General features: G+C 45.2%; 1 protein-coding gene across 2 annotated transcripts in view; it reads right to left on the bottom strand.

Moving 5' to 3' along the window:
• agap1 (ArfGAP with GTPase domain, ankyrin repeat and PH domain 1) overlaps positions 1-25,440 on the bottom strand; it is a 66,871-nt gene that overhangs the window by 5,371 nt on the left and 36,060 nt on the right. For both annotated transcript variants that reach the window (XM_047576240.1, XM_047576239.1), the window contains 7 exons: positions 22,200-22,304; positions 20,444-20,597; positions 18,023-18,187; positions 14,792-14,953; positions 10,387-10,541; positions 9,722-9,812; positions 8,697-8,919 (listed from right to left, as the gene is read on the bottom strand). In XM_047576240.1, the coding sequence (XP_047432196.1) occupies positions 8,697-8,919; positions 9,722-9,812; positions 10,387-10,541; positions 14,792-14,953; positions 18,023-18,187; positions 20,444-20,597; positions 22,200-22,304 (1,055 nt within the window). The remainder of the gene's footprint in view (positions 1-8,696; positions 8,920-9,721; positions 9,813-10,386; positions 10,542-14,791; positions 14,954-18,022; positions 18,188-20,443; positions 20,598-22,199; positions 22,305-25,440) is intronic.

Here is a 25,440-nt window from a genome sequence, read left to right as displayed (position 1 = left end):
GCCTAATGAGACTAACGAGGATCCAGGTGAACGTTTATTAAGACTCTAAACGACATACGAGGGGACGTTCTGGAGCCAGACCTGATCTTATAGTGTCCTTCATTCATGTTTTAAACCAAAAAACTCTAAAAATAAACCAGTTAAATATGTTAATGACTAATGTATAGCCCCGCCCCCTCCTTTAATTGACTCTAAACGACTAACGAGGGGACGTTCTAGAGCCAGACCTGATCTGATACTGTCCTTCATTCATGTTTTGTTCCAAACCCCCTAAAAACCCTAACTAAAAATATGATTAAATTAAACAAACTACAAATAAAACTAGTTAAATCTGTTTCTGATCAGTTTATAGCCCCGCCCCCTCCTTTAATTGACTCTAAACGACTAACGAGGGGACGTTCTGGAGCCAGACCTGATCTGATAGAATCTTTTATTTGAATCAAGACGTGTTTTACTCTCATGCTTTTAAATCCTAACTCCCCTAAAAATAAACTAAACTAATTAAATATGTCTGATCAGTTCATAGCCCCGCCCCCTCGTTAAGCTGAGGACTAACGAGGGGCCGTTCCAGAGCCAGACCTGATCTGATCATGTCCTTCATTCATGTTTTTACTGCGTGTTTGGCTCCGAGCTTTAATGTGAGAATAATCCTCTTGTTAGTTTATTAAATGTTGTTATTGGTCCAGAACTTTCACTAGAACCTTCACTTTAATCCGTCTTTAAGCGTCTGATTCCTGACGGACGTGCAGACCCGTCCCCTCCAGACGACTAATGAATCCGGATCCTGATCCTGATCCTGATCCGAGGCGACTGGCTGATCTTTGGTTGCGTCTCCCGTCACGTTTTGGGTTTAAAGCAGCGTTTTTCTGGGATGTTTACCGGCTCCGCTCTCAGTGAACTCATTCCATCCAAACACATTACCCACCGACGCCAGGAAGCTCCGGCTCCGTCCACCCCCTTTCTCCCTTCCCTTTATTCCATGAGCAATTTGCCCACTGAGCCAATTAGCCACGGGGACGGTGGATGTGGATGTGGATGTGGGGGTGGGGGTGGTTTCTGCTCGGCTGGCGTACGGCGATCAGGACGGAGTCACGCATGTAGAGGCCTTATTTATTTCTTCATTATCAGGATGAGCGAGGTTAATCTGATGACTCAGGCATAAAGAATGTGCATTTAGTTTGTGCTCTTAGCTCGCATTAGCATAACCTCGCCGCCATGACACACGATGACGGGCCCCGCTGATTGGCTCGGGACGGCCGGCTTAATGTCAGGAGTAAATTGGAGGGCTTGTTAGAGGCGAGGGGACGAGGAGACGCAGTCATGGACAAAATAATGTCTATTAGGACTAATTTAATCAAGGCCGCCCTCTCGCTGATGAATTACAGCGTAGGGGCCAATTATTTTACAGCCCTGGCTCCGAGGGCCGAGATCAGTCCGGACAAACCGGGTCCCTGACACGACCACGTTTACCACATTTAAACTCATTAAATACGAAACCATACCACTGTTGTTTACTGGGGCAAATACAGCAAGAGAGGATTAAACCTGCGTCCATCCTGGTTTAGTTTCTATGAATCAGGGATTTGTCTCATGTTTGTGTTGAAGTGTGTGATGACAACAGATCAAAGGAGCTTTGTGAGGAGCTCAGAAAAAGAGTTGTTGTTGCTCATCAGGCTGGAAAAGGTTCCACAACCATCTGTAAAGAGTCTGGAAGCCACAAATAATCCACAGAGAGTCAGACAGATTGAAGACGACTGTTCCCCTCCACAGGAGTGGTCCACCAACAAACATCACTCCATCATAGTGGGAGAGGAACCAGAGGAACCCAGGGGAACTTCTAAGCAGCTAAAGGCCTCTCTCACATTGGCTGATGTTCATGTTGATGAATCCACTCAACAACCAAAGACACTGCTCTCTGTCCACAAAGAACATGTGGGACAATGTTTAGTGGACAGATGAGACCAGAGTAGAATAGTTTGGTTTAAATGTTTGGAGATGAACCAACACTGCATTCCAGCATCAGAACCTCATCCCTCCATGAAACATGGGGGCGCTAATGTCCTGGTTTGGGCCTGTTCTGCTGCATCTGCTCATCATTGATGGACCAATGAACTGTGAATTCTACCAGTGAACTCTGAAAGAAAATGTCAGGACATGAGTCCATGAGCTGAATGTGAAGAGAAACAGACAAGGAGCCCAAGAACACCAGTGGTTCTCCAGAAGAACCAGATGAATGTTTAGGAACAAGTCAAAGTCCTGACCTTCATCCAGTAGAAATGTTGGAGCATCAGCTGATGAGAGGAAACCACCAACATCTCACAACTGACGTTAATTAACTTTAATTGAAGCTCAAACACGACAACAAACTGGTTCTGATGTGAGATGTGAACGAGGACCTCCGGGATGCTAACGTCAATGCTAACACCGCGGCACCAGTCCAATCTGTGCTATGATCACAGAATGAGGGAGGGAGTTTAAGGCCCCCCCCCCCCCCAACCCCCAACACTGCATCTGACCCTGGGGGGCAATTATCTAGTGATGTTGGGGGGCCCCCTTCTTATTTTCCCCCCGGTTGCCCCATTTGTTCCCCTGAGTCCAATCCTGCAGCCATGTCGGAGCGCTCGCCGCACCTGCACCCCGGCCCAGATTAAAAGGCGGCGGTCTAATTTTAAATCTGTTAGCGCTGGCCTTTAGCGAGGGGGAACAAGACGAATCTGTTCCCTTATTCTTCCTCCTCTCCTGGCTCCCAGCGCCCTCAGACCTGCTGCTGAATTATTACTGGCCACGCATTCGTCATGTGGGGCCCGATGTTAAGTGTGAGGAGGAGGAGGAGGAGGAGGAGGAGGAGGAGGAGGAGGAGGCGGCGGCGGTGAAATGTGTCCCTCGCAACTTCCTCCTTTAGCTGAGCTCATTTTTTGAGCTGTCTGATTAAGGTGTGGCGCCCAGACTCCCGATCTTCTCCTCCACGTGTGAAGATCTGGGATTTCTGAAGGTTTTCTACGTTTTTATGGCTCCGAGTTCTTTACTCACAGTCACTAAATGTGTGAAACATTGTAGTGAGATAAATTATTAAAAAAAAATTAAAGCAAAGTTGTTGTTGTTTTTGGTGAATCATATTTTAGCGTTGGCGTCCCACAAGGTTCAACTCTGGGCCCTCGTCTATTCCTTGTTTATTCACATATATATATAAAAACAAATAAGTAATAATTCGTTCTGTTCAGGATTTAGATTCAACAAGCGAAGCACCAGAACTAAAACTGTCTACATTAGTGAGATTAATTAAAACTTTATGTGAAGTAAAGTTTTTGGCGTCCAACAAGGCTCGACTCTGGGCCCTCGTCTATTCTTTGTTTATTAAAATACTAATGTTTTTAGATTTACTTTGACTTTCATGCTACGCTAGTTGGATAAAGCGTCTTCAATGTGTCCGGTTACTGTTCAGGATTTATTTCAACAAACTAAAGTCTAGAACCAAAACTGACCTTTTATCTAAAGTCTATTTTAGAAGGAGTTAGTCATCATATCTTAGTGAGATTAATTACAAACTTAATGTGAAGTAAAAAGATATCTTTATATAAAGTAAAGCATATACATACAAAGCAAACCTGACTGCTCAGGATTTCTTTGTTGCTACCTGGTCTAAGCAGCGTTTGTGCGTCTGTTTGCGTCTGTAATCGTGAGGGATCGGACACGTCTCGGTTCAGGAGCTGTTTCGCCCGGTGAGCGAACGCAAACAGGAAGAGACGCTGACCCTCCGCGACAGACTGCCAAAGGTCAGGAGTTGACATGAGGGGAAAGGGCGTGGGTTCGGGGACACAGGAGGGCCACGGGAAGGAGGCGCATGGCCGCCAACCACCTCCCCGACCCAGCAGTGGCCGGGAGGTCGGATTAGCGGCGCTGTCACTCGCTGTCCGCTCAAGCCTGCTAACACAATGCGTCAAACAGAGGCTGAGCAGGCCTTGGGTGCTGGTGTTGACGCGCCACTCGACACTTAATTAAAACGATGAGCTTCGGCGCCAAGAACCGGCGAGCGGCCGAGCTCCGAGATGGGCAGCGAGCCCAAACTTAGCAGCCCCTTCAGCGGTGGCATCAGCTGGGGCGGCGGCACCGGGCGACCACGCCAGCCGAGGTGATGATGGCTGACCGCGGGCAGCCAGAGGTTAATGGGAACGTTTAGAGGACGGGGCTGAGTCTTTTTGTGGTTTGCAGAAAATAAAAATGAGGATCCCTCCGAGCTTCACAGCTTTACTTCCTGCTGCAACTACTGCCGGCGACTAACGTCAACAAGTATCTCAGATATCTGCGGCCGCGAGCTCCCGCTGTAAAACGATTAGCGGCGACAGCGCTCGGCTCGTCCTCCAGACGCTAACGAGACCTGGACCGTCCGTCGCTGTGGGCGGACGTCCTCCTCCACTCCTCATTTAGTCACATGAAATAAATACCTCCTCTCAGTAATTGTTGATGCAGATGGCAACAGCTTTTATGGTTTATTTGGTCGAACCACCAGTTCTGCTTTTGATGCTTAGTCTCATTTAAAAGAGGTTTGATTTAAAACAAAGGACGTGGTGAATGTTCTTCATCTTAAATTAAATATACGCTTAGATCTGCAAATGTAACGATTCACACATTTCAGTACCGATGTTTAGTAATTACATTTATACAAAGTAAAGGTTGTGGTACATGTGGCTTTAGTCTTGGCGTCCCGCAAGGCTCAACTCTGGGTCCTCTTCTATTTATTCTTCATCATCATGAATGAAAATTGTTTATAATTTAGATTTTGTAAAACTAAAATGTGCTAGTAACGTTTATATGAAGTAAAGAAAAGGTTTTGATAATCTTTAACATCTCGTTTCGGTCTTGGCGTCCCGCAAGGCTCGACTCTGGGTCCTCCTCTTTTTATTCTTTGTTCATCCACTTAAAATAAACATCACCGTTTATCATGTCTTTTGCAGATGACACCAACTTGTAAACGACAACAGAAGAAACAACACAGACGTCCTGTCGAGATCCATAAAATTGTGTCGCGGACTCTTTTTGTCATTTCTAAAACCTAAAGATTAAAACCTTGACGTGAAAATCTTTAATCTCATAAATTAATCTCGGCGTCTCACAAGACTCAACTCTGGGTCCTCGTCTCTTCTTTGTTTATTCACATAAAATAAACATGATGACCCCCGGGAGATGAATTCAAATGTCTAACCGTGAACATGTTTAATCTCCTTTATTATGTAAAACTACCAGTCCTGCGTTAGTTGCTCTCTGGTCGACTGCCGGCGACAAACGTCAACAAGTATCTGAGTACACGGACCTCCCATCCGAGGCCGTGAGCTCCCGCTGTAAAACGATTAGCGGCGACAGCGCTCGGCTCGTCGCCGCCGCCGCCGCCGCCGCCGAGGCTCGGTGATGTTAATGAGACCTGGACCGTCCGTCGCTGTGGGCAGACGAACGGGAGGAGGATGAATGGACGGGGGATTGAAACGAGGAGAGAAACGGGGGGAAGATAAAGAGATGATGACAACAGCTGGAGATGGCGGGGCTCGGCCCTGTCACATATCTCATTGGACGGGGGGGAGGAGGGGGAGGAGGGGGGAGGGAGGGGGCAACGTGGAGGTGAAGAAAAAAAATGGAGGTGTTTAATACTGACGGTCATATTAATGCACCTCCTCTTCTTGGCTTCATCCATCCTCTCCTCATACCTTACGCTCTCTCTCTTTCTCTTTTTTTTTTTTTTTTTTGATTTCCATCTCTCCCACTTTTCCTCCCTCTCTCCTCCCCCTCTGCCAAAGCTCCAAACAGGACCTAATTGGGAGGTGAGAGTGGGAGGCCAGACCTTGACAGACAGGAGGTCAGCGTAATTGCTGCTGGCCATATTTAACATTAAGATAATCAGGCCATTAATTACCCTTTGGATCATTAAATCAGCCACTTGCAAAATGAAATTTCGGCCTCTATTACTCACTTGAGAGACCACGAGGGTGGGTGGGGAGGGGGAGGCATTTCTCCATCTATCAGCCTCCCCCCTCCTCCCTCCTCCATCCCTGGACAAAAGCCTCCGTCGGCCTTGTGTCGCATCTCGACCGATTGCTCTTCCTTTGTACCCGTTTTCATCCTCCTCGTACGCGAAGCCAGTGATTTATTGTTTTTTTTTTTTTTTCTCCTCAAGGTTTTATTTCAGATATTTAAAATCATTTAACACCGACACAACTCGAGAACCAGCAAATGATTCAATCAATTTCCTTTTCTAAAAATCTAATGTGTTCAAAGCATGAGGCGTCCCGCAAGGCTCAACTCCGGGTCCTCCTCCATTTCATATTTACTCACATAAAATAATCAACACTTTTTATTATTATTATTATTATTTATTTTAACGTAGCTGATATAATCTTTGATGAAGCGTTTTCAATGAAACCATGAAGTCGAGGTTTTGTTTGCTGAAACAAAACGGACATTTTCTCACGATATGTTCAAAACGTTAAGATGAGATTAAATAAAAACGGCTTTAAATAGATCGTTTAAACCAGTTAATTTTGTACTGTACTTTTCTCTTCATCATTTATTGACATTAAACACTTTTCATTATCACATTCTTACTGTATTTTCTGTTAATCTGGATTTATGATTTAACAAAGATTTAAATGTTGACAGAACAAACTGACCCTGACGTGTTCTGGCGTTCGTTTCGCAGCAGGTGGATTTGGACCATAAGAGCAGCGCTAAGCTAACGCCAGCAACACGGCGTCCACATATCATTTCATAGACCGTCACTATGACTCCATAAAACTGTCATAAAACCTCCACGCCTCCACAAGATGGATGCGTGCACGCATGGTCGGCTGGACGGATGGGATTAAGTCGGGTTATTCGTGCACATCCCAGACTCATAATTACAAACAGATAATATTTCCGTATCTCTAATTTTGTCTCTTTTTATTGTCGACTGTCTCTTCTTGAGAGAAGAAGGGAAAAAGAAAAGAGCCCACGAAGCGTTTTCTGCTGGAAGCGGAAGAGAAACGAGTTTCTGGTGGAGCCGAGAGAGAGGTGAAGAAATGATGGAGGAATCAGAGAGGGGAGGAATTAAAGAGAGGAGGGATTTATGGAGGGGAAACGACAAACAGCGAGCCACTTAAGGAATGGACTGATAAATACTATCGACAGGACGGAGGGAGGGAGGGAGGGGGAGGAGGGAGCAGCAGTGGAGCGTCGCGGGTTAATTGAGATAATATTGACCTCCTTCTCTAATCTCTTCAGGGGGAAACATGCTGCAGAGTCATAAATAAATAGGAACATGAGCAACAATAAAAGCATTAGCGCCGTGACAGAGGAGGGCTAATGGCACGTCGATACGCAAAGATCGCTGCTGTGTGTGTTCAGGCGATACAGTCGCAAACCTGCAGGAAGTTTCTTTTGACTTGTTTCAGCCGAGGTTTGACCTTATTTTATTTTCACTGACTCGTGTGAAGCTGAACCGGCCTGTTCACGCATAAAGCTCACGTTAGCTTATTTCATCACAAATAACGTCTTGTTTGATTTATATTCCACACTATAAAAAGATGCTTTTTTATTATTATTTCCTCTCGTTCACGTGTCGTTATCTTTGAGTTTTAAAGGGTAAAAGTTTCTTTGAACCTTGATGTGATTAATTACAAACTTTAGATGAATAACACGGATCTTGTTTTGGTACCGGCGTCCCGCAAGGCTCAACTCTGGGTCCTCCTCTACTCAATAACTTTATTAGTTTTAATGCAGATGATGCTAAAATATTATTAATGTTATTTTCATTATTATTATGATTTATGCAGATGAAATCAACATTTTTCAAAATTATGTTAAACTCACTTATTTATTTCATGTTAATTTAAAAAATTAACAAACTAATTTTTTTTTCTTATTGAATAATAATTAACATTTTAAATTCCTGTGCACTACACTCTTAGTATTAGTATTTATTATGGTGTCGTCCTGTGAGTGGGATCGTTTCCAGGGTGCGTTTCTAATTTGGACGTAATTTTGAGAGACTGCTCCTATTTGTCTTGGCTTGTGTATTGAAATCCGTCTGTTTACATGTGTTTATTGTGTTTCAGGGCATGTATCTGTGAGTGTGTGTGGCCAGGGAGTAATTATAAGGTGCTTCTGTTGACTAATGAGTGTAGCAGGGGGTGAGTGGAGGGGGGAGGACGGGGAAGTCGATCTTTATGCGGACGGCAGTCAGCTCTAATTTGTTATGATGGCTGCTGGCTCCTCGGCCGATAATTACACGACACACACACCAACACGAAGGTGATCAACGGCGACGTCGCGCTAAAGTTCAACGATTTGTTTCCATCCGCGATGAGACGGCACGCGCACACAAAGAAGAGAAGGTTTCACTGTCGATATCCACCGCTGGATACAGGAACGCCGCCCCCTGTCTGCAGCCGGAGGCACTGCACCCGAACATTCACACTCATTCAAGATTATTTTTAACTTTTCTGCAGTTCTTCAAATAAAGATGCCTTCACTTACCAATTTTCCAAAATGATGCAATCAGAATTCTTTTGTGTTTCGTTGCTGCAGCGTTAAATTTGCAGCTGAGAACTTTAATAACAGCCCCGTGGATTTTAATTTTTTTTTACCAGTCGGGTTATTTGCAGAAGGCACAGAACCATAAGCTGCTTGTGAGGCTGTTATTCACAGAGCTGAATCCTCCCGTTACCCACCTGCTGGCGTCCGGTCCGGGTTTGAGTCGACCCTGAGCGTTAGCCTCCCAGACGCCGTTAGCGAGCTCGTTGCCGATCGCCGTCATGACCTTGATGAGCTCCAGCGGCCACTCGTCCAGGTCCAGGGAGCGAACCCTGGACAGGTGGGTTCCCAGGTTCCGGTGGATCCCCGAGCACTCGATGCAAATCAGGGCGCCGAGGTTCAGACTCGCCCAGTCCGGGTCTGAAACAGTCAACGAGCTGGTCAAGCTACGAACTCTGGCTGAATGTAGCTTCAGCAATAAAAACCGTGCAGATGCAGATTATGTCATGAATTTGGAGTTTGTAAAAGGAACAACATTTTATGAACAATAATAAATAATAAAGTTGAGTTTGGCGTCCCGCAAGGCTCAACCCTGGGTCCTCTTCTACTCATTATTTATTGACTTAAAATACATAAATGAAAACATCACTTCTTCATTATTTTTTATGCAGATGACACCATCTTATACGCTTATTTTAGTTTGGGGTTTGTAAAACTATAATTTGTATTTTTGAAGTTTTCAGTTTTGATGTGAAAGTTAACAAAAGCTTTTTAATAATAACAAATAAAATATCCCTAAATAGAAGAAGATATTTCTATAATAATTCAAATATGACATGTCTGCACAGATTAATGATAATATCAACATATACGAAGTGAGGAGAAGTTTTAGGTAGATCTTCTTTTAGCATTGGTGTCCCACAAGGCTCAGTTCTGGGTCCTCTTCTATTCATTATATATTAAATTAAAAAACATAACTTAAAAAACTTGCTTTTTACTTATTTATTTATTTTTTATGCAGATGACACTGTCTTATATGCTACAATATTGTTGTTTAGTTTGGAGATTGTAAAACTGTAAATTGTGCCCTTGGTTTGTCTTGATTTAAAAGGTGTCCCACAAGGCTCAGCTCTGGGTCCTCTTCTATTCACTATTTATTTATACTATTTATATAACATGGAAGGACGACTGATTCTGTTTGTGGATGTTGTTTCGTACTCACTCTGAGCTTCGCAGTCGGCACAGCGGCTGTTTCCGCGGATGCTTCGGATGGTCTGCAGAGCCATGGCCTCCGTCTGGCTGGGCAGACGAGACTGGAGGAAAAACAAAACCCGCTCAGCTACAAATCTCCTGACCTACAAGCGTCGGTGGCTTCGTTCTCAGGTTCAAACCAGAATCTGTTCAGTAATGCGAGCGCAGACCCGGTGGCGGCCGGCGTTTAAAAGGCTGAGAGCCTGAGGCGTCAACACGGCCGGTGGAAAATGGCAGCGAGCGGCTGGACGGGAACTCGGGTAATTGGTATTTTTACAATTATGTGAAAAGTGAAAGTGTTTGAGTTTAAAATGTCGCCAGGAAACTGATTCAGAAACAGCTTCTACCGTCAGACTGGAAATGAAATGATGCCGATGAGGCATCACCAGCCGACTTCCTCCTTCACGTCTCCACTTCCTTCCTTCCTTCCTTCCTTCCTTCCTTCCTTCCTTCCTGCATTAATGCTTTACTTCCTTTACTTCCTTTACTTCCTTCATTCAGTCTCTACTTTCCTTGGTTCCTTATCCACGTCTTTCCTTCCCTACCTCCTCCTTCTCCCCCCCATTCCTTCTCTGATTCTTTCTGTTCTCGGTCCTTTATTACTCCCCCGTCTCCCCCCGTCTCCCCCGTCCTCACCTTGTTCTTGCTGCTCTCACAGGACTGGAGGCTGGCGAGGATCTGGCTCTCGATCACCTGGACCCAGGAGTCTCGTTCCTCGTAGGACGTGGCCTCAAAGTGCCAGGTTTGACCGGTCAGAGACACGATGGTGAACTCAAAGTTCTCCTCTTGTTCTGTGCAGACAACGAGAAGGAGGAGGAGGAGGAGGAGGAGACGTTTAGAACGAGGAGTCATTAACCAGAGTCACAGGTTTGAGTCCATCAGGACCACGACGATCGGATCTAACACAACGTTAAGAATCTATGGAGGAGGATCAGGGCGACGACAAATCAGATTAATAATACATGAGACGAGGTACACGGCCTCTTCATCAGGTACATTGGAGAAAAAAATACACATAATATAAATTAAAAATAAACAGATACAGAAATAATGCAAAAAACATTTTTCTGTTATAATTAATAAAATGTAATAAATATAAATGTCACAAATTTTTATAAAACGATGGAAAATATAAATTAAACAAAAACAAAAAGTTTAAATACACATAATATTAATAAAGGAATAATTTCCAACAAATTAAAAATAAAGAAATAATGAGAAAAAAATATCTTACATTCTGTTAAAATGAATAAAATGTAATAAATATAAAATATCTTAAAATTTATAATATAAAAAAATGTCCCAAAATTTTATAAAATGATGGAAAAAAATACAGAATGAAATATTTAAAAAATTTAAATGAACCCAATTCATAAAAATGAATAAAATAAATAAAGAAATAAAATGAAGAGAAAATGTGGAGACAAAAGTGGAAATACAAATAATATTAGTTAAAGAAATTATTTCCACCAAATTAAACATAAATACATAAAGAAATGATGTAAAATCAAAGTGAAGGCGACAGAATAAACCTCAACATCACATTTATAAAAACCTTTATCTGTCGCACAGTTACATTTGAGTTTGAATAAAGAATAAAGTAATAATAAAATAAAACGGAATAAATCTGAGTCGGTTGCTTCACGTTTCTTTCTTTGCCGTCGCGTTGAGGACGTTCGCTCACATTTGGAAACTGTTAGAGGACGAACGTTGATCAGACAACAAGCAGCTTCTGTTTACAATTACCCCGACCAGGAGGAACCGGGAGGAACCAGGAGGAACCAGGAGGAACCGGGAGGAACCGGGAGGAACCAGGAGGAACCGGGAGGAACCAGGAGGAACAGGGAGGAACCGGGAGGAACCGGGAGGAACCAGGAGGAACCGGGAGGAACCGGGAGGAACCGGGAGGAACCGGGAGGAACCGGAGGAACCGGGAGGAACCGGGAGGAACCAGGAGGAACCGGGGGGGTAACAACTTAATCAGGACGAGGGGGGGGGGCGGGGGACGGGGGACGGAAGGAAGAGGACGGACGTCTGGAAGTCTCTTAGGATGAAGACACAGACACAGAGACTGTGTCTTCATCAGCTGAGACCAAGAGAGACGGACGTCCACGGATGGACATTTATAATCAATAATAATTTAAATGATTCAAACGTGAATCAAATATATAATAATAATAATAATCTTCTATAATCTCTTCTCCTTTATATTATTAATTTATTTATATTATAATTATTTGTTCATATTCTGATGAAATGTGTTAAAATGTCTAATAACAAATAAATTAAAATGATGAATTAAAATGAATTAAGGTTAAAGGCAAAAATAAATTTAATAATATTAAAAAAGGTTAAAATAAATAAATTATAAAAAAATACTAATAATAGTGAAGAAATAAACGTTTATCAGCTGTTCTCTACAGCTGGAATGAGTTTAATTAGCTGAAGCTGATTAATAAGGTTCATGTCACAATAAACTAAACTAACAATAAAGAAATGATGCAAAACAAAAAAAAAACTGTAAAAACTAATAAAATATAATAAACCTCAAATTATATTTTTATTTTCCAATTAATGAATAAAATACCATGAAAAATAGATTATAGAGCAGTGGAAGAAAAATACTAAATAAAATATGTTAAAGCTGTAAAACGTGTTAAAACACTTTTATTAATGAAAGTGTTTCTGATGTGAAAACCATCAAACGCCGGCTGAGCCCTGAAGGGTCAAGACCAAGAGTCGCATCGTAATTAAACTCCCATGATTCTCTGTTTCCTAGGCATGGGGGGGGGGGGGGGGGGGGGGGCAACCAATTATGGAAACCAACAATCCAGAAAGACTGAGCCTCTGTGCAGCCGGAATCAAACGTCTGGATTTAAATGGTTCATGAACAAAGAACACGTCCCTGCGCTTCAGCCTCTAACTTCCTAGCACGCTAGCTAGCTAGCCTTAGCCTCGGGGGCTAGCATGTTTAGCATGTTTAGCATGTTGTGGCTCTCGTTGTCAGAGTGTCGAAGTAATAATCCAGATTTCGAAAAAAGTCGAAAAGAAAATTGAAATTTGAGTTTATTTGGAATCTCGGGACAAATTTGCCTAAAAATTTTGAAATTCCGGATCAATTTAAAAGAAAAAAAAAAAAAATAATTTGAGTTCATTTCAGACAGACTCCTTTAAAAAAAATTTGTTTAGTTTGTTTTAAATGAATTAAGATGACGAGTCTTGAGATCTGTAACCCCCCCTCCCACTAAAAGATAATCTTAGGGACAAATTTTAAAATTTTTGAAATTTCAGGCCACATTTTTGAAACTTGAGTTTTTTTCAGAGCGATTTCTTCACAGCTTGTTTCTGTTTTGTTTTTCGGTTCTTAGGTTCTTAGGTTTTGGGCTAAAACTCGGGCGTCTTCAGGGATTGTTGGGAGTCTGAGCTCAGTTTAACTCCTGGGGGAGGAGGTGGGGGGGTGGCCGCCTCCATCTCCTGCGCCTCCTGCGCCTCCTCGGCCTCGTGGCGTACGTACGAGGCCGCGGAGTCGTGGTAATTACCGCCACCGCTCTCGGCTACTGTTGGTGACATTCGCGCCGATAGAAAAGGTGGCGAAGAGGCAATTTGTGAACTCTGACACGGGCAACCTTTAGAGGCAGGGAGCGAACAAAGCAAACATATACAGGACGCAGGGAGGCGTCGATGAGGGGGGAGGAGGAGGCGCGGGGGAGACAGGACGGGGGCCTCGGGAAACACAAATTAAAAGCCTTAAATGTCACCGCACACAGTATTGCTTTGAGACACAGGTCATTACTCCTCATATTATTCTCGGCCTTTTACAACATTAATAACCTGGAAAATATTACACACGATTGTTCCAGGGGCTGAAAGAAGAACTTATTTATTTATTTGCTCGTTTATTTGTTTATTTATTTGTTTATTTGTGTGTCTGCGGTGAAGAGGCGCTGCTGCAGGTTTTATTCTAATCTAACTTGTGAAAGAGGAAGGGGGCGTGGTCTGGTGACAGGAGGGAGGGGCCAATCCACTACTTTCCGTGACCTCTGCCCTCTGCGTCGCCGTGGTAACCCCCCCCCCAGCCACCCCCCCGGCGACGGTCAACATTTCCACCTTAAACGCTTGTTTCCTTCAGTTACAAAAAGGTCAAAGAAACTCTCTTTGATTTAGACACCACCTCCTCCTCCTCCTCCTCCTCCTCCTCCTCCTCCTCCTCTTCCTCCTCCTCCACCTCCTCCTGCTCCTCCTCCTCCTCCTCTTCCTCCTCCTGCTCCTCTTCCTCCTCCACCTCCTCCTCCACCTCCTCCTCCTCCTCGTTGATCAGCTGATGGTGTAAACAGGTCTCCTCTCCTTGTGTTGTACCTGGGGGAGCTGGTCGTGGGTGGGCGCCCCCCCCCCTCATAATTTACGGCGAGCGTCGCTGTGACATGGAGATACTTCACGGCCCCCGCCACCATGACAGGCGGCGAGGAGGAGGAGGAGGAGGAGGAGGAGGAGGGGGGGGGGTCTGAGCGCGCTCAGTGCTTAACGGCTAAATTGGGACGACTGTTACTGATCACAGCATCAATAATAAAACACAACTGATAGAAGAGTTCAACAGGCTGGATGTAACGGGGGGGGGGGGGCAGGAGGAGAGGATGGAGAGATCATCCCTCCCTCCCAGAGGAGGAGGTCTGGAGTCTCAGACGATCACATGACGGCGTTTCCCAGCCCTGGTCCCCCCCAGATACTGGACCGGGTCATGTGACCCGCTCTGATCATGTGACCCGCTCTGATCACGTGACCCGCTCTGATCACGTGACCCGCTCTGGTCATGTGACCTGCTCTGATCATGTGACTCTTTGATGTGGTTCCTTTACTTTAATGAGCTTTTCTCTGTTGTGCACTGGTTGTATTCTTGTCTGGGTTAAATGGTTCCTGTGGTTCTATGTGGGGGGGTTTGTGGGTGGGACCCAGGTGGGGAAAGTGTGAGGAGGTGGTGGAGGTGGTGGAGGTGGTGGTGGTGGTGGAGGTGGTGGAGGTGGTGGAGGTGGCGGCGTTACGTTACCTTCTCCAGCACCAGAGAGGCCGTCGGCCTTGAAGTTGCTGGTGCTCTTCTTCCTGCGGTGCTTCTTGCGGTTGGCGTGAGGCGACGGAGGCGGCTCCATCTTTGGGCTGGTGGTGCTGGAGATACTGGGACTGGAGCACAGAGACTCGCCCAGGCCTGTGTCTGGGAACGCACAACACACACACAACATACACAACATACACACAGACAACAACACACACAACAACACACACAACAACACACACAACAACACGTTAAACACCTGAGGTTTACAACCAGACACAGCTTCATCAGCACCGTCCTGATCCACTACTGGACTCAGAGGAAACCTTTCACAACTGGTTTCAACTGGTTTCAAACTTCATGACCTGATTTTAAACCGGTTCTAAATAATTTTTTTAACAGATTTGCATTTGATTTTAATTCTGGTTTAGACCTGGTTTCAAACTGGTTCAGACTTTGCTGCAGGACTGGAATCTAGTTCTTTGTGTGATTATTTGTGTTGCACAGAAACAAATAAAGAGTAAAGAGGAGGAGCTGGAGGAGGAGGAGCTGATGGAGCTAGAGGAGCTAGAGGAGGAGGAGGAGGAGGAGGAGGAGGTGGAGGAGGTGGAGGAGGAGGAGCTGATGGAGCTAAAGGAGGTGGAGGAGGAAGAGGAGGAGGAGGAGGAGGTGGAGGAGGAGGAGCTGATGGAGCTGGAGGAGCTGGAGGAGGAGGAGGTGGAGGAGGAGGAGCTGATGGAGCTGGAGGAGCTGGAGGAGGAGGAGGTGGAGGAGCTGATGGAGCTAAAGGAGCTGATGGAGCTAGAGGAGCTAAAGGAGCTGGAGGAGGAGGTGGAGGAGCTGAAGGAGGTGGAGGAGGAGGTGGAGGAGCTAAAGGAGCTGGAGGAGGAGGTGGAGGAGGTGGAGGAGCTGATGGAGCCTAAACGATAGCGGCCCTGTGGGCGAGCGAGGCATCAGAACAGGCAGTGGAGTCTCTCTCTCTCTGACAGCTGTGACCAGCGGCAGAATAAAATAACATTCAGCTTCCATCAATATCACACTGACACGAGTGTGTGTGTGTGTGTGTGTGTGTGTGTGTGTGTGTGTGTGTGTGTGTGTCTGTGTGTGTGTGTCTGTGTGCATATGTGTGTGTGTGTGTGTGTGTGTGTGTGTGTGTGTGTGTGTGTGTGTGTGAACATGTGTGTGTGTGTGTGTCTGTGTGTGTGTGTGTGTGTGTGTGAACACGTGTGTGTGTGTGTGTGTGTGTGTGTGTGTGTGTGTGTGTGTTGGCGGCAGACAGCCCCAAGGACGGCCATAACTTATTTTACAATCGTTTAGTCTCAGCTCAAGTGGAAAATGTGACAACTTATCTCTGCTGACAAGATGCCATCCCCGAGCGCGCAATTAACCGCCGTGGATTAACGGCCCTCCCATCTGCAACCCCCCCACACCCCCCACCCAGACTCTGGAACAGTTTGGACACAAGCTGCTCTACCACACACTCCACCACAGAAGAAGAACTGTTTGTTTGTTTAACCCTCAATCTGAACTGTTTGCTGTGATTTAGTCTTTTACCAAGTCTGTCTTTAGCATAGTAGTTAGCATCTGTCTGTGTCTCTAGTACGGTAGTTAGCATCTGTCTATGTCTTTAGCACGGTAGTTAGCATCTGTTTATGTCTTTAGCACGGTAGTTAGCATCTGTCTATGTCTTTAGCACGGTAGTTAGCATCTGTCTATGTCTTTAGCACGGTAGTTAGCATCTGTCTATGTCTTTAGAACGATAGTTAGCATCTGTCTATGTCTTTAGAACGGTAGTTAGCATCTGTCTATGTCTTTAGCACGGTAGTTAGCATCTGTCTATGTCTTTAGCATAGTAGTTAGCATCTGTCTGTGTCTCTAGTACGGTAGTTAGCATCTGTCTGTGTCTTTAGCACGGTAGTTAGCATCTGTCTATGTCTTTAGCATAGTAGTTAGCATCTGTCTGTGTCTCTAGTACGGTAGTTAGCATCTGTCTATGTCTTTAGCACGGTAGTTAGCATCTGTTTATGTCTTTAGCACGGTAGTTAGCATCTGTCTATGTCTTTAGCACGGTAGTTAGCATCTGTCTATGTCTTTAGCACGGTAGTTAGCATCTGTCTATGTCTTTAGCATGGTAGTTAGCATTTGTCTATGACTTTAACATGGTAGTTAGCATCTGTTTTTGAATCTAGCTATCTAGGTAGAACGTTTCTATGTCTTTAGCATGGTAGTTAGCATCTGTCTATGTCTTTAGCATGGTAGTTAGCATCTGTCTATGTCTTTAGCATGGTAGTTAGCATCTGTCTATGTCTTTAGCATGGTAGTTAGCTTCTATTTATGTATTTAGGGCAGTAGGTAGCATCTTTCTATGTCTTTAGCACGGTAGGTAGCACCTTTCTATGTCTTTAGCATGATAACTAGCATATTTCTATGTCTTTAGCATGGTAGTTCCCACGACAGGAGCCTGTAGTGGGAATTTACATGTTTGCTAATTTAATTTGTTTGGAGTTTGAAGACTTGTCCTGACAACTACCCACAGACGTAGCGTGTTTGCGCGGCCCAGGGGAGAAAACTGGAAACGTTTCACAGCTTTAAACGTTGCAAGAGGAAGAAGTCTGGAGGGCACCGACGCCGGGGCTGCCAATCAAGCTCATCGTCACGGCAACACGCAGCCTGACAGCTGTCAATCTTAGCATCTTAGCAACAATGTGGTGTTAGCGGTCTAGCAAATGACGGGCCCCCTGGTGGAGCTCCACGCTGGGGCCTCCTGCCACCTGCAACACTGTGTCTAAAACCAGTTTAAAGCCAGGTCTAAAACCAGACCTAAACCAGTTTAAAGCCAGGTCTAAAACCAGACCTAAACCAGTTTAAAGCCAGGTCTAAAGAAGTTTAAATCCGGGTCTAACCCAGACTTAAACCTGTCTAAAACCAGGTCTAAAGAAGTTTAAGATCAGGTCTAAACTAGTTTAAAACCTTGATTCATGGTTTACTTTCTCATTTATTTCCTCGTTTATATTTAGCATCCTCATTTACTTGTCTCGTCTACTTCCTTGTTTATTCCCTTGTCTACTTCCTGGTTTATTCCCTCGTCTACTTCCTTGTTTATTCCCTCGTCTACTTCCTGGTTTATTCCCTCGTCTACTTCCTGGTTTATTCCCTTGTTTACTTCCTTGTTTATTCCCTTGTCTACTTCCTGGTTTATTCCAGAGGGTTAAATGAGAATCATCTGACCTGTGCTGACTCCAGAGTTGGCGATGACGGTAGCGTCGGTCCACTGGTCGGCGCTGGAGACCGAGTACGAGCGCTGGTGCATCCCCTCCAGGCCGCGGCTGTTGAAGGACACCAAGCTAACGCCGCTCGCCATCTGAGAGGCCGACGAGCTGCTGGTCACTGAGCCTGTTCAAGAAAGAAAAAAAACAGTTTCACTCCGAAACAACACAAACATGCAGCAGTTAGCATCTTCCTATGGATTTAGCTGAGCATTTAGCATCTTACTATGAATTAAGATGAGTAGTTAGCATCTTCCTATGAATTTGTGTTGTTAGCATATTCCTACATCTTTATCTCTTTACGACTGAGTAGTTAGCATCTTATTTTATTTAGCTGTGTAGTTAGCATCTTATTTTATTTAGCTGAGTAGTTAGCATCTTATTTCATTTACCTGTGTAGTTAGCATCTATTTTATTTAGCTGAGTAGTTAGCATCTTATTTTATTTAGCTGTGTAGTTAGCATCTATTTTATTTAGCTGAGTAGTTAGCATCGTATTTTACTTAGCTGAGGAGTTAGCATCTTATTTTATTTAGCTGAGTAGTTAGCATCTTATTTTATTTAGCTGAGTAGTTAGCATCTTATTTTATTTAGCTGAGTAGTTAGCATCTTATTTTACTTAGCTGAGTAGTTAGCATCTTATTTTATTTAGCTGAGTAGTTAGCATGTTATTTTATTTAGCTGAGTAGTTAGCATGTTATTTTATTTAGCTGAGTAGTTAGCATGTTATTTTATTTAGCTGAGTAGTTAGCATGTTATTTTATTTAGCTGAGTAGTTAGCATGTTATTTTATTTAGGTGAGTAGTTAGCATGTTATTTTATTTAGCTGAGTAGTTAGCATGTTATGTTATTTAGCTGAGTAGTTAGCATGTTATTTTATTTAGCTGAGTAGTTAGCATCTTATTTTATTTAGCTGTGTAGTTAGCATCTTATTTTATTTAGCTGAGTAGTTAGCATCTTATTTTATTTAGCTGTGTAGTTAGCATCTTATTTTATTTAGCTGAGTAGTTAGCATCTTATTTTATTTATGTTATTAGCATGTTTGTTATAGCTGAGTAGTTAGCATGTTATTTTATTTAGCTGAGTAGTTAGCATTTTATTTTAGTTAGCTGAGTAGTTAGCATGTTATTTTATTTAGCTGTGTAGTTAGCATCTTATTTTATTTAGCTGTGTAGCGTTTTCCTATGACTTTAGCTGTGTTCATTAAATCCATTCTTCTTCTTCTTCTTGTTTTTAATGGTGTTTTAAAGGCTGTTGTGGTTTTAAGGGGCTCGTATAAACTCCAGGCGCAGTAAAAAGGCAGCGGCTGCTTAAATCAAACCCTTGAGTTAGCGAACGCAGCGTGGTCCAACAGCCGGGTGAATCATCCCCTCTGCCTCCCCCTCTGCCTCCCCCTCTGCCTCCCCCTTTCTCTCATTACAGCTCATTTCTTGGTGCTGGCTGAGTGGAGCCAGGACTCTGATTGCATTAATATTCATGACGATAATTAGTACATGGAGTACGGCTCACTGAATATTCATGCTATTAGCTCGGGCCTCCTGGATCCCAGGGTGTGTTTGATTTAAGCTTCACCAGAGCTGCTTTATGTACGACTTTTGTTTTACGACGTCCTCCTCCAGGTGATAAGAAGCATTCTGTGTATTTAGATACTGGAACGTCGATACGTCCGAAACCACATCTTTAAACCACAGCACAGGATACGAGGCATTTATGAAGAAGAGCAGCGCAGAATTAGATCATATAGGAAATAGTTCTCAGTAATTAAACAATAATTATGTTAGTTATCTGTGTATTCTTTCTATTGCTAATGCTTTTATTGCTAGCGCTAATGTGACAAAGAAATTTCCCATATGTGGGAAAATAAACAACGTCTCATGTCTTATTCTGCACGTTTCTAAGTTGCTTTTAATTGCCGAGTCTTTCAATCAAACCTTTATTGACTGCGGAAGGACAAAACGCGCCATTAGCAGCTCAATTAGGAAGTAAGTGGAGTCGTGTAGTCGGGTTAATTAAAGCTGAGTGGAAGGATTTAGACGTGTCGTATGCAAATGTTTGGACGTAAAAACCACTCACTGCTGTTTAATCAATTATTACATTTGACTTTTAGCAGATTTGTTTTCTTCAGAAATAAATTAGTTACACATTTGTTGATTTTTCTCGATGTTAACTGAGCAGTTAGCATCTCTTCACCACTTTAGCTGAGCAGTTAGCATCTCTTTAAGACTTGATCTGAGCAGTTAGCATCTTTATATGACTTTAGCTGAATAATTCGCATCTTTATGTGACTAGCTGAGCAGTTAGCATCTCTTTATCACTTAAGCTGAGCAGTTAGCATCTTTATGTGACTAGCTGAGCAGCTAGCATGTCTCCAGCCTGAGGCTCACCTGGCCCCTGCCCGAGCTGCAGGCCGCCCATGTCCTTGGCCAGGCCGTTGGTCTTGGGGCTGGGCATGGCGGCGCGGGGCGGCCTCTTCCCCGGGACCTTGACCGTGGTCCTGAGCAGGTCGATTTCTTTACCGTGGACGTTCTGCATGTAGTCCTGGCGAGAGAAGAGAGGACGTTTACATTTAAACCTCCACAGAAGACAAAATAAAAATTAATGCGACTTTAGCATCGTTATGCGTCTTTAATCTGGGCCAGGCCAAAACCGGTCCAGATTAAAGTCCAGCACCGGGTCCTGAACCTCAGAGCCAGCGCCCCTCTGAGAGGAGGAGGCCTGGCTGAAGGAGACGAGGATTAAAGAGACTCTCAGGTCTAAATGCTGCTGCTCATTTCCCGCCTCCCTGTGGCAGCTCGCTGACAAAAGGCCGATTGAAAGCCAAGTGGTCTCTGCGGAGCCTTAACAAGCCCCCGGAGAGACCTGGAGCCGGCGGCCTGCTGGGGTGGACCTCCACGCTCACTCCTCCGACAGATTGACCCACGTAATTGAGTCTCCATCTGCATCGGAGAGCTTTCATCATCGTCCCGGCGGTTCAGGACGGACCCATCGACCCACGGCAGCGAGACGGGGGACGGGGGGGACGGGGGGGGGCGGGGCTTTAAACTGATGAATAAACAACGAGGCCTGAACAGACGACAACCTGCTGACGGCCACGGAAACACGGACTCATCAAGACCTCCGTACACACAAGAAAAGACTGCAAGGAACAGAAGAAAAACGGACAAAGGGCAAACCAGGACAAAACCTGGTCTAAAAAGGTCCAAAACCAGGACAAAACCTGGTCCACAAAGGTCCAAAACTGGGTCAAACTGAGTCCAAGTACAAGACCAGATTAAAGTACAACACCAGATCCTGAACAGGTCTAATAAACAGGCTAAAAACAGCCAAGTTAAAAATGTAAAACCAGGTCCTAAACCAGGTCCACTGGCCTGATACCAGTTCTAAAATCAAGCTGTTCAGTTTGTTGGTTTAAGATGATTCACTGCTGAGAATCCAACACAAGAAGCCACTCATCCATTCATTCATTCATTCATCCATTCATTCACCCACTCATCCATCCATCCTCGTCTCTTGTCTTCGTCTCATGTCCTGACCTCCTTCTCCTCCTAATTAGCTGCATTAATGTGATTTCTTTGCACATAGTCGACCAATTAGCTGCACTGATTGACTTTCATTCCATTAGCCTCCACAAACAAGCTAATTGGTGCTCAGGAAAACCTGGTTCCTGGACCTGGAGGCGGCTTCTCTCTCTGTGTGTGTTCATGTGTTAACGGACTCGTTTACTGCATCAGCTGCTCAGAGGGAATCGAACCCACAACCACTGGCTCCACCGCACCAACACTACATCTGGACCAGGTCCTAAACCAGCAAACACAGGTCTAGAACCAAGGCAAGGAGACTCATGTGGAGGCAGGACCAGGACCAGAGCCAGGACCAGAGCCAGGATCAGGACCAGAGCCAGGACCAGAGCCAGAGCCAGGACCAGGACCAGGACCAGAGCCAGGACCAGGACCAGGACCAGGGCCAGGACCAGGACCAGGACCAGGACCAGGACCAGGACCAGGACCAGGACCAGGACCAGAGCCAGAGCCAGGACCAGGGCCAGGACCAGGGCCAGAGCACAAGACATTCACATTGCAGTGTTGGAGGTCTGGGGGGACTGGGGGGACTGGGGGGACTGGGGGGTCTGGGGGGTCTTACGTGGAGGCTGGGGTGGTAGGTTAGCAGCCCGTTGTCACACAGCGTCACATACTTCTTCTTCCACTCCTTGTTGAGGGATTTACCGCTTCTCTTCAGCAGCATGCCCTGCAGGGAAACACAAACCACAGACAACCATCAGACCACAAACCATACAAACACAAACACCTTCGTTAGCCTCGTTAGCTGGGAGGCTAGGAGGAGCTAGTGTTAGCATGAAGGCTAGGAGGAGCTACTGATAGCTGGGAGGCTAGGAGGAGCTAGTGTTAGCATGAAGGCTAGGAGGAGCTATTGATAGCAGGGAGTCTCGGAGGAGCTACTGTTAGCACAGCCGCTATGAATAACTACTTTTAGCATGGAGGCTAAGAAGCGCTACTGTTAACATGGATGCTAGGAAGAGGCTAGGAAGAGCTGCTGTTACCATGAAGGGTAGCAGGAGCTAATATTAGCTGTAAAGTTATCGTCAGGACGAAGCTGAAATCACATTTTCATTTTCTTTTTCCTTTTTCTGGACTTTGAATAAATGTATTTTGATGCAACGCTGTGGTTTTGAAAGTCGTCTTTGTCCACACAAGAATAAAACCTCCTGATTTGTTTTTCTTCAGAGGAGCAGGAGTCGGGGAAGCCTGATTATTATCCATGTTTTTTACGTCTGGATTCTCACGTCTACGGCCGGCGAAGCTAACGAAGCTAACGAGATCAAAGAGGGATAAACAAACAAGAATTTAACGTCCGGAGCTGGAAGAGGTCGTGAAGACGGAGGGAAATGAACTCGAGTTTAAAACCTTCTCTCCTACGCACATCAGCTCCGGCTGAATGAGCCCACACTTCATTTAAGCCTTATTCATTAGGTGAAAGAGGGGGAGATATAAAAAAGAGAAAAAGAAAAGGAAAAAGAAAGGAAGAAAGGAAGAGGAAGAGGTGGCGGCGGGGATAAAACTGTCCACTGATTAGCAATTACAGCCGCGCTGCCACGCGTGTCACTTCACTGGACCTCTACAACATTAACACTCGGACGGAGGATATTAATAGAGTCCAGCCATGGAGAGGAGGAGGGGGGAGGAGGGGGAGGAGGTGGGAGGGGGGGGAGAGGGGGGAGGAGGTGGGAGGGGGGGGAGAGGGGGGAGGAGGCGGGGGGCACGGCAGGACGAGGAGGAGGTGTAGAAAATATTCATGTTCTCTAAAGTAAAGATAAAATACTCTGGTAAAAATAAATGTACAAATTCAACTCCTTTACTCAAGTTAACGTAGCAAAGTACAGGCTCTCAAGGCTCGATGCTACTATTAGCTGGGAGGCTAGAAAGAGCTGCTGTTAGCTAAAAACAGGTACTATTAGCCTGGAGGCTAGGAAGAGCTGCTGTTAGCTAAAAACAGGTACTATTAGCCTGGAAGCTAGGAAGAGCTCCTCTTAGCTAAAAACTGGTTCTATTAGCCTGGAGGCTAAGAAGAACTCCTGTTAGCTAAAAACAGGTACTATTAGCTGGGAGGCTAGGAAGGGCTACTGTTAGCTGGGAGGCTAGGAAGAGCTACTGTTAGCTAAAAACAGGTACTATTTAGCCGGGAGGCTAGGAAGAGCTACTGTTAGCTTGGAATAGCTGCTATAAGCTGGAAGGCTAGGAAGAGCTACTGTTGGAGGAGTAGAATATTAGCCTGTAGATAAAGACTCTTTACTGAAGAATACCTTTACAATTTAACGTAGCAAGTAATTAACTTACTATTTAGCTAGGGAAGGCTAGCTATGTTGCTAGAAAACTAGTACTATTAGCTGGAAGCAGGAAGAGCTACTCTTAGCTGAATAACTGCTATTAGCTTGGAGGCTAGGAGAACTACTGTACTATTAGCTGGGAGGCTAGGTAGGCTGCTGTTAGCTGTGGAGGCTAGGTAAAGCTCTGTTAGCTGGGAGGCTAGGATGAGCTCTGTTAGCTAGAAAGCAGGTATATTGCGGCTAGAGAGCTATGTTGAGCTAGGAATACTACTATAGCTGGGAGGCTAGGTAAGAGCTGCTGTTAGCTAGGAGGCTAGTATTTGCTGTGTAGGCTGGAAGGCTAGTGTATAGCTACTATTAGCCGGGTAGGCTAGGAATACTTACTATTAGCTAGGAGCTATTTGCTGCTAGTTTAGCTGGAGACAGGAAGCTCTGTTAGCTAAGGTATAGCTGCTGTTAGCTGGAAGGCTAGGTATAGCTGCTATTAGCTGGGAGGCTAGGAATACTTACTATTAGCTGGGAGGCTAGGTTTAGCTGCTGTTAGCTAGGAGGCTAGGTATAGCTGCTGTTAGCTGGAAGGCTAGGTATAGCTGCTGTTAGCTGGGAGGCTAGGATGATGTAAATAAAACCTATTTCAGGAGGAAGTTGAACAGTTTGAAGTGGAAATCCGTTAGAAGCTAAGATGCTAACTGGTGTCAGTGCAGTCCAGGCTGGACATTTGTTTGTCTCTCGGTCTAAATAAAACCTTGGAGGTTGGAGGTGAAAGAGGTTTGTGTCCCTTTGTCTGGGGGAGATTAGAGCGTCTCAGAGGATGATGGATGAGCGGTGGGCGACGCTCCGGCCGATCAGATGACCACCGAGATACGACGGAAGCTCCAATTTAAGCTCCTGCTACAAACAGAAAGGCAGAAGAAGAGGCCTTTGAGACGTGAGATGGTGTCGGCGTCTGGAGGCCGGCCCACGTCCTTCCAGCACATATCACCTCCGAGATCCTGTCAGCGGCTTCAAGAGGCTTCGCTCTCCTCATTGTCTGAGTCCAGGAGGCCGATCTCAGAGATTAGAGGGAATCAAACCTCACAGCGGCTTCTTGTTGTTGGGTCTAACTCCCACACTCCTCTTCTTTAATCACGCCCTCAGGTACGATCCCATCTTCTTAACGAATGACTCCCATCTCTCGGCCTCCCCCGAGCTAGCGACCTTTTCTGAAGCACTACCCCACCATACTTCACGCGGTTCGGGGGGACGCGGGGAGTTTTTTTGGGGGGGTCTAGAAGTTGATCTGTGAATAAATCCTGGAGGTTTTATACTTTCTTCACTCTCCGTTCTCTTCATAGAAACCCAGAAAACCTCGGGAACGCCGTCGGACGTTTCCCGATGCCTAACGAATGACTTCATCTCCTCGCGACCTTTCCCCGAGCGCCCCCCCCCTCCATACTTCACCCCTTCAGAGAGGAGTGTATCTGAGGAGGTATTTATCTCCCCTCATGTCCCATGAGGAGACCTTGTGAGCTGTCATGGCTGCCCCCCCCCCCCTCACTT

The sequence above is a fragment of the Mugil cephalus genome, chromosome 23 (assembly GCF_022458985.1).
Source record: "Mugil cephalus isolate CIBA_MC_2020 chromosome 23, CIBA_Mcephalus_1.1, whole genome shotgun sequence".
Taxonomy (NCBI): domain Eukaryota; kingdom Metazoa; phylum Chordata; class Actinopteri; order Mugiliformes; family Mugilidae; genus Mugil; species Mugil cephalus.
The sequence above is the reverse complement of the archived record's forward strand: the minus strand, read 5'-3'. Positions and strand labels throughout refer to the sequence as shown.